The following is an 18,535-nucleotide window of genomic DNA, read 5'->3' as shown; positions in this document are numbered from 1 at the left end:
TTTGTGCTGCAAAATAAGCTTCTTTGGCTTGGTGTGTATGTCATTTCCAGTGTTTCTGTAGCCAGCCTCAAGTGGATCCTTAAAGAACTGCACTTTTTAACACTTTGGTATAAGATTCATATTTTTAGACCAGAGGGTGCCACTCAGGTATAATCTGTGGTTGCTACCAGATTTCAAGAGGGGCTTATGCCACCCCTGATCACCCCTCTGGTCACGCCATTGTGCAAGATAGTTGTTATAGATGTTACTTTTAGATGACAGGATCAGATCCAGGTGAGTCATATCACTTGTGGTGCACTGTTGGTTTTACCATGTTACAGCCTCAAGCTGTCAAGATGGCTGGGTTAAATAAGGCAGCTTTTGGCTTCCAGTGTCTTCAGGAGAGCCAGTCTGCAGCATCACAGACAGGACATGAAAATCAGCAATGTTGGCATAAAATGATAGAGCTAATTTCAAACGTAGTTGGAGATATTTTTGTGTGATTACATGAGTTACACAGTCATTACATAGAGCGTATTCAGTTTCATGCATGTATGAATCTTTGCAGAAACAAAGTGTGAAATTTGAAGCTGCAAAATACCCTGTCAACTAACAAGATGGATGATGAAAAACTCTTAACAAGTACAGTTAGCGATGTGCCGGGCATGGCCTTGTGCCTCTCAAGCGCTTTCATCGCTCTGCAAATTCGTGTTTGCCTTTCAATATAATCCCATCTGTGGAGACATTCACTTAGTGCAGAGATGGGAACACACATATAACACTTCTCTCCATCTGTGACCTCCCAGCTCCTCATCCTCCCTCTGAATGCAATGCAACAATGCAGAAGAGCAAGGGAGAGGGAGGAAGATTGCCTCGCTATTCAGGTAGCTGCCGATGGTACACAAGCTCAAGGATAGCAGATTCAATTCAGAGAACAAAGTGGGAGAGAGGCTTCAAACCCACTTGCAAGAAATTTTGCAGAGGATGTCGAGCATTTAAACGATGAAGATTCAGTCGATTACTTAAGAAGAAGGTGATTAAAAAGGTATGATAGTATGATGAAAGAAAAGTATATGACATGATAAAGGTAGGACTTTTAGAAAAGAAGAAAAGCACCACAGAGCTGTTAATTTTTTATTCCTGAAAGCCTTTTTAAATCTTTTCAATGCTTCTTTTTAAAGAAACTTTGTCCTTGACTGAAAGGAGAGCACACATGTAACATTACACAGTACAATACTACAGAGAACCCAGAGTCTAACACCTCTTGTTGCATTCTGATTTTTTCTTTCACAATCTTTCTCTGCAGACTTCTCTCACCAAAGCCTTGAAAAAGGAAGAGACCTTGAGCAATGCTGAAAAAATTCAGACAGTGACTGCGTTGCTACCCAGCCCAGTTCAAAACACCTGCCCGAAAAGGCTCAGCTACGGTGAATCACACAGGTTTATTTTTCTTATTCCTTGAGCCATTTCATTCTGAGTGGTGCAGTGCAGAGCATCTGATGTCACGTATACCACCATGAATGCCAAACGCTCACTAAATGACTGGATCATTTCCGTCAAGGCATGTCGATGAAAACCAGACAAATATGGGCACGTCGACGGTTTTGGCGACTCCACTGAGAGTGCTAATTGGCTGTTCTAATCAAGCTTTTTTTTCTGTGTTCCTGGTTAATCTGTGGAGAACAAATTTGCATGAGTCCTGACAGGAAACAGAGAGCCACAGTTTCTTTTTCCCTTGACCAGTTTGTCATGTATCACACAACAGCTGCTGTATGAAATTTGCAGTTTCGCAGATTCCAACCAAACCCTGCTTGAAAAGCGGAGCAGTGTGAAATAAAAGTGTAAAATATTTATAAATATATACACTTGAAGGCAACAAAAGGAATTTTAGACAAGTCACTTTGGGGATCTGCTCTCTGCTTGTTCAGTGCAGATATTCTTCTCTTCACTGCTGCTGGGTTTGGATGAAGTACTGCATGTTTGTGCATGTCAGTGTAACTGTTACTCTACCCAAAGACAGATTTTTAAATGATCATCAGCAAGTTATTTCTTCATTTAGCCACAGATTCCTTCAAAGAGGACTCTAATCTCTAAGATTGAACAAATCTTTTTAATCAGCCTGTGAAAATAAGGGTGTAATTTCTGCACAGAGTGCTTCAGAGACTCAGAAAAGATGCATCTGCTGTGCTCTTCTGTTCCTCACTAATGTTCATGGTAACGATTGACAGTTGCTGGAGTCTAAATTCTGGGATACGGCTCAAATTTTGGTGCATTTAGGGCAAATATGAATGCCAAGTTTTTCCAAAGTCTGAGATGACTCCAGGAAAGACAGTCAACCCCAGTCTCATGGGCTGGTTGTAATTGTTTTGTTAGCCGTGGGGTGACATGAGTGCTGTAATGCACCTCATTACAAATTGATCATCCTCATCATCATCAAAGTTGTTGTATTTGGATCCAGTCAAAAACTGTCTCGTCAAAATGATTTCATTATCTACATTCAATAAGCTATGTGCATCAATATGTCTCTTTTGGGAGCTTGTATCTGGCAGGGAGAGCAGCAGCAAAGACCCCCAGGCTCTGCAGAACAGAGCGTGCACCAGGTACACTACATGTTATGTTGGTAAAATCAGACGAGTGCCCACATCGAATGCAACAGCAAGAAGTGGGGTGAGCACATCCCTGCTTTCTTTATGCATACATGAAAAGCCAAGGCAGGGAGAGCAGCAGCAAAGACCCCCAGAAGTAGAGAATGGATTTGAAACCAGTGACAGAACACTTAACACTGGTTAAATCATACAACCTGTTCCAGGACCATCCTGCCCTTCCACATGCCTATATGTATTGCCAAACTCTGATCTGATTCATAATGTCTCGTATGTTCCAGTATGTTCACTGTTAGGAGTGTCAGTTCGTGGGCAGAGTCTTTCAGATATTCTGTCAGGTTGCATTATGGGAAGTGTAGAATCATGTGCTTTGGTGTGAAATCTTCTCTCATCACTCTACAGGTAAGGACGTGTTAACCTATTTTGTCTTTTTATTGTATCCTCTTGAAAGATCAACACCTCACGTACAGCAGCTGTTGTCTTTGAAGTGAGCAGCCAGGGTTCAAATCAAACCTGCATCCCTTTCACCTGCCACCCTTTCATCCCAGTTGCCCGCTTTAGCTGTTGCCTTTTCTATTAAATAAAGGCATAAAAGACTGAAAGCTATGCAGAGCATAGAGCCCCAGCAAATAGCTCAGCTATTTCTTGAGATGAGTGATTTCATGACACATCTGTAAAATATTTTGGTCAGCCATTTATTTTGCTGTAACAAGAGCATGGTCAACTATGTTTAACCTTTGGACACACCTGTCAATCCACATACTCAGTAGTATGAATGCAGAATACTTGTTTCACTTCTTCAAAGAAAAAAGGAAACTTGGTATTTAAAAATGATATTACCATCCAAAATGAAAACACATTGCAGATACATTATTTATAAAACTGAAATGCAGGGCATAAGAACTCTTCACTGCCATCAAGCTTTTTTTGAATACAATTTTGCTGATGCCAAATTTTGATTTCCTTTTTAGCTTTGACTTTAATCCTAGTTTCTAAGTTTGATGCCAAAGTCTATTTTAAACAGCACTTATACTATCCCGGAAGCTTCACTGGCAAGTTAGTCAAAGCAGATCACGCTGCAATTTCTTATTGAAAGAGTTAGAGGATAAATTTGTCACCTTTTTTTAGACTTTAGGATATTCATGAAACATGGGTACTTTGAAGACATTTAAAAGAGAAGCTGAGGTAATGATACAAAGTTGAGCTCTCACTACTTGTGGGTTTGCGTGCAACTCGTGATGTTTGTTTTCTTCCTGACCCCGCTTTCACATTTTCTTCTCTCTTCATCTTACGAGAGAAAAACACTTTTGAAAAAGATCTGGAATAAATCAGATTTATTAACAGATCACCGCAGCACATTACACACTGTGCTCGCTTCTGAATAATTCAAATAAAGGCAACACTTAAATGAGATGATTGTTTCATCGCAAAAATAATTAAAAAGAACGCTTCGGCTGTGAACATCACCTCATTTTGAAATCCTCAACCCTCTATCTGCACATCCAGAGCTTGTCATCATAACCAACACCTCTCTACTACCTGAAGGCAAAGGGATCAAAACTAATCTTTTTATGGATCCATAAATTATTCATAGAGTATTACAAACCCCAGATAGACTGATTTGGCAGAGGCATGCAGTTTTTACCCAGGCTGATAATTAAGACCTTTAACACTGTGTGTTTTTATTCTTTCATCCACCTGGCATAGAACAAGAGCTGCCCTGCCTTGGACCGCTGCTGTCTCTTTTTTTTCCAGCTGCTTTGATGATTCTCTTTCATGATAAACTCCTGTGCCTTCTCTTGCTGTAGTGATCTGCCTTTTTTACCACACACCCCAGAAACTGCAGGAGGACACATTATAAGTGTTTTCTTTGAGCAGATGTCTCTTTTTCAAGTTTTAATTCAAAAACATGTGTATGAAGACTCTTAATTTGATAAAACTCTTCAAAACCAAGTATTAACAGTCAACTTTTTCTTTGTACAAAACCCTCAGTGCAACATTGCGCAAAGAAATATGTCATTCGGTTGTCTTGTATTAGAGAAGCGATATTTGAGCAAGAAGAAACATTACAAACACCAGAACCAAATATTCTTGTATCAGTCTTAAAGTAGAAAAAAATCAGTGCCTGGATTCTAGCATCTGAGATTAACTAGTTGGTTGCAGAGATGATTCAAATGCATGTAGAAAAAAAGACACGATGCAAACTGTGCTGCATAGACAGAGTGATATACTGACGTAGTTTGTTCAGATTATAGGTGTGTTGTTTGTGTAACACCTTTGTGCAAAGCTGTCTGCTGTAGTGCGGAGTACCACTGCAGCAGCAGCATCAGCTGCTTCAGGAGGAGGCTTTTGGCATCCTCTAGTGCCTATGAGAGGAAATATTTTTCCAAGACCAAGCTGATATCTGAAGAGAAACGACAGCTGGATGTATAATTCAGTGGCTGCAGAGCTTTTCAGAATCTTTGGTAGAAAATCTGATATTTTGAGTTATTATGCAAACAGTTCACAGCCATTATGTCAAGTCTACATTCTAAGAACTGGGATGACCGAACAGTTTGGATCCTCAATAGACACAAAATGTGATGAGTTAAAACATTAGCCCCTGAGCACATATCAGCATTTTTAGATCTTGTATCTGAGAGTCTTACATAATGGCTTATAGACTTATTTATATAACAGCAACACACTCTCATGTAACCTGACATTTTATCGTACAAAGATGAGAACAAAAGCACATTTAACATTCATTTTGTCCCTTTCACATGTGTGTTTCTCAACACCCTGTCTCGGCTTCCACATAGATAAACACTTGCAACAGTTATTGATTGATGCTTCTGTCTTACAGTAAAAAGGCTCCAAGTTCAAACCTGCCGCTGGCTTGTGCCTGAATGTTCATCTCATGCTTGAATGAGTTTTCTCCAGAGGCTTCCTCACCCAGTCTAGAAAGGTGCATGGCAGGTTAACTGATGACTTGAAATCAAAAGACCCTATTAAAGTCGTTGTGAGCAAGTTCGTCTGTTTCAGATCCCGGCTCCAGCTCCCTGCTAGCCATCAAGAATCAGCGATGGAGCAAGCCAAAAAATGTCAGTTCCAATACAGGTTTATAGTCTCTACAGTGGCTCTTACATCAGAATCCTATGCACTTGCAGACATGATAAACTTTCAGTGAAATGTATAAATAGATCCAGGCTAAGTTCTGTCCTTTTTTCATCATCTACGTCTCTCAGCTGACAGCTTGACTCTCTGTCTCTGAGTCCGAGGCTTCAGCCTCATCTGCAGATCCAGTCAATGATGGGTACGGTCTCGGCTGGTCTAAGTTAACATAGTTCACTTTCAGACTGATGTAGTGCTCCCCTTCTAGACAGGACAGGATATGTTTCACCTCTGAAACCAGGCTGCTGAAGCTGGGTCTGTATTCAGGCTCCGGGTCCCAACATGTCAGCATGATCGTAAAACTGTGAGATACAGAAAGACATCAATGAGGGACAGATGGTGTTTGCTTTAAATTAGATACAACCAATACATGTTGAAAGATCACTTTTTCTCCTGATAAAACGTAATCTATGAAAAGTTAACAAAAGAGTGCATGAGGGATTCTTACAGAGTATCAGGGCAAAACTGAGGCTGAGGAAGCCGACGCCCCTTCAACAAGTAGTGTGTGATGTCATAGGGGTCCACATTCGGGTATGGGCTTGCACCTCTGGTTAGCAGCTCCCACATTAAGACGCCGTATGACCACTGAGGCAATACAGAGATGCAATATGTTAAAGATACACAGAACAGGCACAACAAGCATGCATTTAGGATAAAGTATACTTACTACATCAGATTTGGTAGTGAACTTCTGTGTTTGCAGGCTCTCAATAGCCATCCACTTCACTGGCAGTTTTACACGTTTGTGATCCTGAATGCTGTAATACTCTTTGTCATAGATGTCCCTCGCCATCCCAAAATCAGCGACCTTCACTGTGAAGGTTTCATCCAACCTGAAAAGAGAAGAAGTGTTGAGAAAATCACCCTGTCAGCTGCTGTTCAGTCCACCACAACACTCAGTGTGTCCTCAGGAGAAGCAGAATGAACTGATACAAATTGAAAGGTCAGAGTTAACGAGTCCCATGTGGGATTTTCCATGCATGGATATGTTGCAGAAAGAATATTTGATGTGATCACCCATTTTTAAATATCTCAATGCTATAAGGCATCAGTTCTGAAAGTGAGAGTGACTTCCCTTCCAAAATCAAAATTATTTACAGTTACATATTTCCTCCAACATTCTAATATCATAAACACAAAATATTGGGTTGAATTTGATACAACACCATGCAAACTTAAATGTTTTCCACATTTTCTTGTCACCACAAGACCCCTGAAGTGACTAAGCCAGGATAATGATGGTAGTAGTGGCGGCAGATTCATTTAAAAAACACAGTAGTATGTGTACACTGGTAGGCTAATGTTTTACTGATCAGCCAGATTAATTAACTTAGACCCTTTCTTGATTTAATTTGTTTTTATCTGTTTTCTTGATAGGCCAACTTGTGTATTCCCATTAATCAGTGGCCTCTGGCTAATTTGGGGGTTGCAGGTTGAAAAGCTTGGTAACTTTTGCTTTAAGGAGTCAGGTAATCTGACAAATCTGACAGCCCATGCCTTGCATGAACCTGCCTGATTCAGAAAGATTTCATGAAAAGCGTTTAATTTATGTGGGCCGGGCTAAAGGGACATTGTGGAATTTTGTAAGTCTGAGTTTTAAGAGAGGATGAAAACAGAGGGAATTCCATAACCTATACATTAGTTGGAAGTTGGCACTAGAGAGTATTTAATAGTTCTTGACAAAGTTTTGTGGCCCTTCTGGTTAAACTACACTAAAGCAAGTCAGTCTGAGCCAGAAGTTTTAGACTCCATTGGTCCATTGCTATGAAGCCATGCAATCAGTACCAGAGTTAATAAAAAAGCAATGTAAGCAAAAACTACAGCACGTTAATCAATCACCATCCCCAGTATTTCCAACAAGCCTCGAAAGACCAAATTAAGAGTTAGGGGTAGTGGTATTCAGTCTGAAGGTTCACACTTACATGCAGTTACGTGCAGCTAGGTCTCTGTGGACAAATTTCTTCTGGGCTAAATACTCCATACCCTTTGCAACCTGGAGTCCAAAGCCAATCAGATCTTTCACTGTTGGGTTCTGTGGAAGACACATGCAATTAAAATTGAGCCCAACCTTTAAGAGAAACAGTCTGGTGTATGTTTAAACTTCACAAAGAAAATGTTTATGGAAACATCTATGATCAATGGTTAATGTTTTTTAGCACTTACCCTCTTCTCAGAGCGAATGAAATGCCGCACATCCCCGTGCTTCATAAATGGAAGAACCACCAGGGGGAGCCCTTCTTTAGGCAGCATGATGCCCAGAAGGGACAATATATTTGGATGGTGGAAACCTTTCATGATGATGCCCTCTCTGAGGAACTGGTCCACCTCTCCCAAATCAGTGATCCCTGTCGATACAACACATAGTGTTAAAGTCAGTGTACGATATGAAGAGATGATTTAAATTATGAAAAAAGCTTTCACTTACTGTTTAATGATTTGACTGCACAGTGAGTCTCTTGCTTGTTACTATCAACTAGGTATCCATGATAAACCGTTCCAAAGTGGCCTGAATGAGACAACAGTGTGGTTGTTATCAATACTTCTAGTCCCTTTTTTCAAAAGGTAAAAAAAAGGAATCTAAATGGGCAGCGCTTACCTTTTCCAATAATCTGATTATCCTCAATCCTTAGCATGTCAGCAGGGATCAGGACATCTTTGACCTCCTCAAGAAGATCAGAACTCAGACTGACCATTGACAAATTGTCCCGAGGCATCAAAGGGATGGACAAGTGGTCGTGGCTGGCAGCATATAGTAAGCCCTGGAAAGCCATCCCTGAACCTGAAGTTTGACTGGCTAGATCAACTGTAACAAAGCATAATAAACATTTTGTTTTTGCTATTTAAAGAGGAAAAACTCCTTTAATTTTCACCAACAGACAGCTTAACACTGTTAATAAAGACTATGGACTGCTTCTCATTTGAAATATTGTAATCCTTTTTTTTATTTCACACTTAACTGTTTTTAACTAATCTTAGATTACAATTCTCAAAAAACGTACAGAAATTTAACTAAGGTTCACAGTTCAAGGTTGCTTTATTGTCAGTTCTACAATATGTGTAACACATACAGAGGATTATAGCTACAATACTAAAGGGCCTGCTGTGCTATGGCTAACATTTAGTATAAAGGATGAAACAGACTGGATAAGAGATGACTTTTAACACATTCAATAATGAATAAATTGGATTTCTCACCTCGTCTGTAGTCACCTGTTGGGGAGGAATTGCTGCTGCCCATTCGGTTCTGTGAAAGCATTGTCGATAAACGGTTCTCGATGTCAGCTGAAAATAAACAGTACAATATACAGTTAATGGGGTGGAAAAAAGCAGTAAATAATCAGTAAATAGTGCATTATAATCATATTTAATTCAGAATTGTATTTGAAGATGATCAAAACCTGCATGTTTTCCATTAAGGTGGTAAAAGCATCATTTCCTCACCTCTCTTTTTTTTCTTCAAATGCACCATCACTGCTAATGCAGATGCAGCCCCAATCACCAGAGCAGCCAGGATGCCCAGCACTATTCCAGCGATCGTGGTAGCGTGGTTCGTGTCATAGTTCACTACTGTACCCACATCATAAACCTCCCCGTTCACAGACACCTGCAGAGAGAAGCAGTTAGCTTACTTTCTCTGTTTCAGCCATTGCAAAATAGTGTTTTTTTAAGCTAGGGGATTTACAGCCAGTTAATCTCACCTTCACATCCAGTCCCTCACTGGGGATAACCAGGCTTTTGGGAATCCTGCAAGTGAGTTCATTAAGAAGAACTTTGGCATCGCAGTCAATACCTCCAATGGTCATGATGATCTTCATGCATGCGTTCACTATGTTCAGGTTTTTGTGCTGTAAAATATGCAAGAAAAGAAACGTTAATAAATGAGGTCACTGAGGTTATTAACAGATGTAAAAGACTGTGAGTGTGTGTAACATACATGTAGTGAAACCTCTGTATCTCCTGGTTTGAGATGTAATAACTTATCCTCATTTTCGAATGGAATGACTTGGACATCAGGGTGATAGTAAAAAGGACTTTTCCAGATTTTACTTTTTCCATCCATTTGAATGAAAATCTCCCCTGTGTCTGACTTGTCTTCAGGCATTTCCTCAGGAAAAGCCGGGGCCCAGCACTCCATATGTGTTGCATTCTTTGAACCACTGCAGACCTGGAGAGAAAGATTTGTTTGAAATAAAAAATGCTATAATATTTAGAAAAAAAAAGCATTTCTAAGCTAAGAATAAAGAATAGCTGATTATTCTTAATCTTCTCTTTCTTAATGCGTTCGTATTTTCCCCATTAACTCACTGGCCTGGCTTGAATGAAATGGAACTTTAAGCAGATCGCCTGAAAAATGAATCTAAAAAGTTTCATACAAAATAAAAACTGAGTTCACTCACTTGTTGAAGAGGCTGAACGTGGGGTGTTTTCGGAGCGTACTGAATGACGGTTTTATGTGCAGAGTCAAGATTCTGACCTTTTATCACCAGCTTGGAGCCACTGCATGAAACAACCATATTACTGATCAATAACTTGGTTTTGTACACAAATCACTTTGTCTTTTTCAAAGGGAGTGAGGTATTCTGAGAAGTGTATGGCATACGGTCTGTGTCCTACCTTTGGAAACTGCACAGAGGTTGCACAAAGTTTATGACTGGTTCTTCCTTGTAGAGAAATTTCTTGGCAAGCAGCACTTCTAATTTATCAATGATGACTTTTACAGGTACATCTCCCACAGCTGCTGCAGCTGCAGTAGTGCAGACGATTGAGGAAACATTCCCATTATCTGTAGGAGGACTGAAAAGAGTAGCAGGCACAGTCACTGAATGCAGACACCTTTGAGGAAGTGTTTTTAGCACAGAATTATTGAGTAATGCTAAATAATATTTTTCAGGTAACCAGTAAAAAAAGAACTCCACCATGTTTTTACCTTTCAATAATGCACTTTTTGTCCCCAAAGAAGACATCTCTTTTTACCCCAGAGGTAAGATATCTGCCTGTCAGTGTAACCATTGTTCCTCCAAACACAGGCCCATGGCCAGGCCTGATTTCCGTAATGCTAGGCTCCTGAATACACAGAAGGAAAATAATATTCACATAATTTAGGTGAAATATGAAACATCTGTTTTACATTGGTTTAGATGGCCCATGACCCCAAAAAGGGAAAAGCTGTAAAAGATAATGGATGGATGATTTAAATGGCTTGTAAGTGAACTCTCTTACCACAACAGAGAAGCCAGACCTCTCAGCGGTGCCACTGATGGAGTATCTACTCTTCACTTCCCCCTCCTGCACGCGCAGAGTGATGGTGAGGTTCTCACTTGGACTGACTTCTCCAATCCTGCATACCAGCCTAAATTAGAGACACAATCAGTGATGTGAGTTGGTTCTTTAGAAAAGCTTTTCATTTAGTTGGACAGAAGAGAACATCAACAAGAGATTCATAGTTGTGAAATAAAAAAATTGGGGGAGTTCAGGTAAATTATGATTTTTTTTTCTTTCAGATTTTCTTTGTAGATTATGACTCTAAAATGAGAGTTCCAATTGGCTGTTCCCAGAGCTTTGTTTTAAAGTATTTTTTTTTAGCATTTTATGTCTTTAACCAGTTAGTAGAGAGGACAGTGGATAGAGCAGGACACAGGGCAAGAGTGGGGAGTGACATGCAGGAAAGAGGCCACAGGCTGGATTCAACCTGGGCCACCTGTGTGAGGTGTCAAACCTCATGGAGTGAGACCTCAAACACTAGGCCATCTGCGCTCCATGTTTTCAGAACTTTGACTAGAGAAATTTGACTATAAAATCAGAATATTGAGAAAAAAATCAGTGTTCTGCAAAAGCGAAAAGTGCCTAATAAAGTCTGAATTCTGCCTTATCTTTTCAGGAGTCCATGAAAAAATTTTTTAAAAATCCTGAGCTCAGTGTCAGAATTCTGTGAAAATTTGCTTCCTATAGGAAAATCGAAATCTTAGTGACTTTAAAGACATTGTAAGAGACTTAAAAGGCACTTAACATTTATCAGCATTTTGACTTCAAAGAATTCTGAATTCATTTTTGATTCCAACCAGGGCTCTACATCAACTTTTTTGATCACCTGCCTGTGTGGCGGGTAACTTTCTGAAGTTACTAGCAAATCAGAATGTCTACCAGTCAATTTTTTCCCTGCGCAAAAAAGACAGACAACAAGAGCCCTGTGAGATGCTTCTCTCTCCCATCCAGAGAGGCATCTGTGTACAGAGATGTGTGACGTCACTCTCAGTGGTTGTGTTCCCATAGAGTCTGTGCTCACGCATCCTGTGAAACAGATGGTAAACTGCCTCATCCATCACCAACCAAGCTGGCTTGTGAGTTTTTTTTAATACATACCAAAATGAATTTTCACCCTCATTTGTTGTTTGTGGAATTTATCTGCATGTTTAATTTGAGGGTGCTCATACTTTTGGCTTTAGTTGATTGATTCTTTATAGTTCATACAAATGAGAAGGGAAGAATAAATGATCATTTATGTATAATTTAGCACCCAACTCTGTGCAAAAATCTGAAAAACAAACAAACAAACTAAAAACACTTCATGTCTAAAAAAAAATCATCAAACGCTGATGATTTCGGAGTGAAGTGTAAAACAGCCATGTTGCCTGAGAATGGCGGAGTATTTTTGGATAAATGAACCGACTAAAGCTGAAATGCACAGAGACCACTTACCTTCTACTATTGCTCTTCTCAGGAAAGAGAGTGCATAAGTTCCCATCACCCACTGTAATGACGTGGGTGTCACTGCTGATGATTGTTGAAGGCCGAGGGGGAGGAGACCTAAACTCCCAACCACACAGGGTCACCTCAGTCCTACCACCAGCTGGAGCAGCTTTAGGGAAAAACTATGGACAAAAGAGTTACAGCATCAGAGTCTAAGAATAATCAGCATAACTTTGTGACTCATGGTGGGTTAACTCCATTCAATGGCCAATCAGTTACACTTCAGGCCAGCAAACCTACCTCTGTTATGACAGGTGCACAAGAGTCTTTGTTCCACTGCGACGCACACTCATGCTGCTTCAAGCACCTTCCTGAGCACCAGCCACAATTCATGAAGAGAGGAGCTGTTAAACATTTGGAACATGTCACAAAGTGTTCACACCCTGGTCCAGTAGAGGGCACCTTAAACATCTGGAAAGACAAAACAGGCAAAAAGTTAAAAAACACAGTGCATGCTATTGCTTCATACCTTGCATGGATTAACCATGTCTCTGCAGCATTATTAGAGTATTATTGGAGTTCTGGGGAAAATCTTTAGCTTAAGCCTTAAAACCAAGGCCCTAAAACCCTTATGGACTTCGATGATGTGAGGATATGGAGGAAAAGTCTGTGAGGGCTTACGATGATATTAAATGAGGAATGTAAGACATTTTCTGGTAGGTTATAGCGTGTCTCACATTTCAGTGTTCCTTTATTTTTTGGCAAACAATCAAAAGTCAGGAAGATGATGAAATTGTGAAAATGAAACAAAAAACATGAACTCCTTCTGTCAATTTAAGAAAAACATATTCGTGTTTTCCAGTCAAATTCTTTTTCTCTGTAACTTTGTTTTTTTCCCTAAACTTCATCAAACCCCAAAACATCAAGGGAGCCTAATGGCTGAAATACACCAGATGTGTCTGCAGTGTGTCTCTGTTCTGTCACGGCAAACAGATCAAATAGGTTTCCATTCAAGTCGACGTGTCAACTTAGACTGGATCTGTTCTGATGCAGAACGTCTGCTTGGCTACTCCGTCATGTTGCAGGTAACACAGCCATCCTATTTTTGACAGACAAGGAGCTGTGAGGCATAAATTCAGCGTATGGAAGACCGAGCGGGACAGGAAGTCATGACTGGAAACTACCCAAAAACACCCAGTAACTTTCAAAATAAAGCAGACTGTGTAAAAATCAGTTGGTATTAAGCTCGACTACAATAACAAACAAAAATAATGAGCAGAGCCAGACCAGGACTCATTCGGTTTGAGGTTTTACAGCCCGACATAAAAGGAAAGAGTCTTATCAATGGAGAGGGAAGCACGGGAACTCTGTACCAGTATCTGACTCAGACTCGTACCTTTGTAGCTACTTGCAAAACATCTGGAATTTTGTTCGACCACTTATCCAACAACAACTGCACACATTTCCAGGCCAACTGTGCTTGTTGTCTTCCTTAAATTTAGGGTCTCTTATGACTTTGATGAATGCCCATGATGATGTTTTTGCAAAATGAGGGGCCAAGGAATAACTCTGTGTGCTCCTGTTCCCTCTTACTCCCACAAGGATAAGAAATATCATGAGAAGCCTTCCACTGTTACCTTATTTCCAACAACAAAGAGAAGCGCATCTTTTGAGAAAACAGCTGCTGTCCTGGACACTGCCGATGATCCTAGAGAGTAGTTGGCAAAAACATTTAGCGTGTTCAGGCTAAGAATGACCTGGAAGAGACAAAAGTTAGAGGGAATGTCACGAATCTTCACAGGTGGAGATTTATTTACCATTTTCTGACAGTTAACATGAACAAATTGAAACAAAATGGATCCACTACTCTCTCCTCAGGCATACCTGCAGTATCCGTCCATCTGAGGTACCAAAGTGACCAATTGTCTGATCCCCAATGGTGGAGACCAGGACAGCAGTGAAAAGGACGTCTCTCATCTGCTGGTTGAAGAGGTCCAGTCTGTAGTACGGCTTTGATACCAGAGTGGGTTTAGAGGTGCATGTGTCACCCTCAGCGTTCTGAATGGAGAAAAAACCACGGACAGAACAAACTGCATGTTTAGATTTCCTTCACTTCACATGCATCTCCACATGTATAAACAACATGCATGTGCCCCTGGTGGAGAGGAAATGAGTTACAGAGACACAGAGTCTTAATTCATCCTTTTAGGGAGGAAGTGCCTCAGCCATGCCTGGAGTCTGTAGAAGCTGTGAGGTCATAAAACAGCAGTGACTTCAACTCTGCATGTTGACTTGGTGACTGTTTTTTATGGCAGATTTGAAGCTTCTGAAACTGGACTTTGCTCAATTTCTCACTTCCCAAACAGAGGCTTACAAACGAGTATGAATGAGGTTTTTCTGCAAATGGAGTGTAATTACCAAATTGTAAAGAACTAGTTTAACATATGATAAACATTCCTCTGTAGGGTAATTTAGCCGACCTGCCCCAGCATGCCCCTCTGTGCTTCCCACTGTTTCAATGCCTTGTTTTCACTTTGATCTTTTGAGTCATGTTTGTACCTCAGGATTTCAAGCTAATACTGACATACATAAATAAGTGTAGTTAATAAACTTGGAGACAGCTTTATGACAGATTCAGCCCCAGTAAAGAGACAGACCACAATAGTAATTCTTTCCACTTATCGTCATCTCTTGTGGACTATTCCCATTTCCTACACAAATATAAAGCGTAACAGCCCAGCACCATCCACAGAGCCCTCCCCTTCAAATTCCACCTTTTTATCAGTAGGATTTATAACTCTGTGATTCTTGGCACACATTCCTGGAGGTGTGCACACGGCTGTGAGCTCAAAGGACAGTTTGAACTCCACGAAGGGAAGCAAGACCGCACCTTTATTATTTTGCAGCGCGCCAAAGCCGAACGCTCCATTCAATTGTGTTTTATTGGGATCCCTGCATGATTTTGTTTTTTCAAAGTATCTGAACAAGCCAGCTGTCTTTTCTCTTTTTGTTTAGAGACTGAGGCATTAGACAAGTAAAAAAGTGCAGCGGTTGAGAAACTTTTTATCAAAAGTTTTTTTTATGTCAAATCACTGAGCTGTGAACGCCCCCTTCTTTAAGAAAGACTGAAACCTAACAGAGCAGAAAGAGACGGTGTGGCAACGTGCAGGTCACACAACTGACTCATCCACCCCTCCCAGTTCTCTCATCTGGCCCAGCTCTCTCTGTTACACACACGCACACACACCTTTGGCAGAGTTGCCTCAGGCGGGCAGTACTCCAGAAATTAGGATTTGTGTTTTTCATGCAGTGTGTCTTAAACAACATGAGCTCTTCATGTAAAATCAAGAGTTTAGAGGGGTTCCTTAGTTTGTGCAAGGTGTGACAATGTGAGAAACACTGATTTGAAATTAAGATCAAAGAATAAAACAGCTTAAAAGGCTTTCAAAAGTACTGTCACTTTAAATCTAAGTCTTTTTTTTCAGTTTTTCCTTTCTTTTGACTTTAACCAATGCTTCTCAAGCTCATTCAAATTGTACTTTTAATGATAAACCCATCTTATGTACTTCATTACACAATGTTTGTCTTGACTTCCTGTCTGGGCATAGAGAGACCTTTGCCCTGTTCTTACTCACTTCGTGTGGGCAGCTCTCACAGGGCTGGAAGTGGCAGAGACCTCGGGACAGTTGCTCTGTTCCTGACTTGCAGCAGGCATCCACGCCCGAATCAATGGCAGCGTTCACTTTAGTCAGAGGAAAAGCACACAAGGCCGAGCTCTTCTTAGGCTCCCTGCTCGTGTTCACCTCTGCAAAGACTCCATACAGAATATCCTCTTCCTCGCTCACCCTCAGCTCATCCGCCAGTGTTTTTGCTGCTTTCCCAAAGTATGCTGCCTGTACCCCGTTGTACACAATGTCCTTGTATGACTCTCTACGTCTCCTCCTGCGCTTTGGGTCATACTTGCACTCCAGGACCACCTCCCTGTACATCCACACCTCTGGAGTTGTGATTGGCAGTCGCCCCAGACGAGTCTGGAAAGCTGAGTTGCTCCTTGATGGGTTTTCTCTCTGCAGCGACAGGAAATAGACGTATTCCTTGGTGGAGAAGCTGTAGATGTAGTCAATCTTATAGGAGTCTTGCAGACTGGGGAGCACTGACAGGCCCTTGATGACCACCTCAAATCCATCTTCAGTAGAAAACTGCCTCAGTGCTGATATTGACCTCCTGGGATACCTCTGTGCCACCTCACTGTTGATAGAGGATGCTACGAAAAACAGGGATATGAATCCCTGTTCAACTATAGTGACTTTGGTACCAAGTGGGCTGGCCACACAGTCTGGACAGGAGGTTGGAGAGTTGTTCTCTTTTTTGTACAAACAGTTGAGTGCAGGTTTTGTAGGGCCAGTCTCTATGAAATAACAGATCCCATGTTGAGTACTCCCACAAACATACAAGTAGGGATTAGGAAAAACAGCAAAATCTATAACCAGAACCTCATTGTCTGTATCCACTGGATCTCCAGGATCAGTTTCTATGTCACACACCTGACAGGTTTCACAGTCAGCACTGCCAACAGGTCCAGTTTTCACATCCCATATTTTCCCCAAAGTAGAATTAACCACCTCTATTACATTACGGCTCCCAACATAGACCTCTATAGGTTCACCTTCAAATGAGTTAACCACTATGTTTTGAATGGGTTTGTCTGTTTGGAAGAAGGGGAGGGAGTATTCTACAGAGTAATCTTCCAGCACGCGTGGTGTAGAAGGACATGGGTACTGTCCTGAGATAGTCTGTGTTTGTATCCATGTGCATACTACCAGCAAGGCAGCCCAAGTGACCATCTCCACGCCACAGACCGAGGTGATTGAGCGCTACCCGTAAGACACTTTCCTCAAAGAGAACATTCTGGAGAAGGTGGAGATCTAAGAGAGGGAAACAAGAAAATGACTGCTGAGGTAAAACAGACAGACAGAGGACGGTTATTTTTAATTCTCACATTCAACAGATATGTAGCCAACTGCTTCAGAAGTGGAGGTGGATAACATAAACATTAAAGCTTGTTTAAACTAAGTTGCAGCGTGAGTAGCCCAGAAAGGGGGAAAAGTTATTGGTTCCTCTCTAACCTTGGCAAAGGAGCTGCTTTTCCCCCTCAACGCCCTTACAATTTTAAGTTTTAATACTCCTATATATGTGACACTTGAGACAGCTAAATGGATAATGAAGCTAATAGAAAAATAACAAGTTGTTAGAGTCAAAGTAAAATCAACTATGGACAAGACATGACTTGCTGCAACATGTGGAGTAACAGTGGAAATGTTCAGGCCTTAAGTGTCATTCACAGAAAACACAGAGGGCTAACTAAGCCTAATCTGTCCAAAAGTATGGATATCAAAATTCAGGGGAACTTGTTTAAGAATAAAGTTGAGTCAGGCGGCTATTTCACTATGCTGAAGCCAACTATTTAAACATTTAAAGTGAGAAGACAACTACCAAATGAGGATATAAACATTAAGAAAATAATTCTCTTTATTCGAACTCCTAGTAAACAAACATGGTGAGTAAGGCTAGATAAAAGAGTGGGGTGCTTTATATAAAGAGTGTTCAGTTATTCATTAACATGGACAAACTACTCGAAAAGTCAGCCATTAAAAAAAGAAAGAAAAAGAAAAACATTAAAATTATCTTACCTCGTGTTGTAAAGCTGGGAAATGTCTTCTCTTTTGTTCAGCGGACTCAAAATATCATTTTTTTCACTGGAGTTAAATCCCAGTGTTGAAGAAACTATTCTCGGTTACCAGCAGCGAAACCCTCACCTGACAGCACGGCGGTCTCAATAGTAGAGTTTACCTACGCTCAAATAAAACGAGTCAGTGGAAGAAATGAGAACTTAAACCGGAACTTACGTGAACTTCAAAATAAGAGTACGCCAGACGGAACCCGGTTGGAAGGCCATGGTTAAACATTTAACATTTTCTACAAAGTGAAATAGCACAAAACAATATGATTGCATTACATTACACCTATATACTATACCATACTATACTATACTATACTATACTATACTATACTATACTATACTATACTATACCATACTATACTATACCATACTA

General features: G+C 40.6%; 1 protein-coding gene across 1 annotated transcript; it reads right to left on the bottom strand.

Moving 5' to 3' along the window:
- Window positions 1-3,551: 3,551 nt before the first annotated feature.
- On the bottom strand, window positions 3,552-18,239 carry LOC141793150 (macrophage-stimulating protein receptor-like). Its single transcript, XM_074673640.1, has 21 exons — window positions 18,113-18,239; window positions 16,058-17,347; window positions 14,307-14,480; window positions 14,060-14,179; window positions 12,723-12,893; window positions 12,432-12,604; window positions 10,956-11,085; window positions 10,663-10,799; window positions 10,350-10,529; window positions 10,133-10,232; window positions 9,670-9,900; window positions 9,434-9,580; window positions 9,177-9,339; window positions 8,931-9,017; window positions 8,332-8,538; window positions 8,161-8,241; window positions 7,899-8,080; window positions 7,658-7,767; window positions 6,403-6,568; window positions 6,184-6,320; window positions 3,552-6,037 (listed from the first exon to the last, which is right to left on the bottom strand). Exons 2-21 carry the CDS (start codon window positions 17,264-17,266, stop codon window positions 5,806-5,808), a joined length of 4,137 nt encoding a protein of 1,378 aa, XP_074529741.1. The 5' UTR covers window positions 17,267-17,347; window positions 18,113-18,239; the 3' UTR covers window positions 3,552-5,805.
- Window positions 18,240-18,535: the final 296 nt, after the last annotated feature.

The sequence above is a fragment of the Halichoeres trimaculatus genome, unplaced genomic scaffold (genome assembly GCF_033239565.1).
Source record: "Halichoeres trimaculatus isolate MK-OKI-2021-1 unplaced genomic scaffold, fHalTri1.1 fHalTri1_scaffold_1, whole genome shotgun sequence".
NCBI classification, from domain to species: domain Eukaryota; kingdom Metazoa; phylum Chordata; class Actinopteri; order Labriformes; family Labridae; genus Halichoeres; species Halichoeres trimaculatus.
The sequence above is the reverse complement of the archived record's forward strand: the minus strand, read 5'-3'. Positions and strand labels throughout refer to the sequence as shown.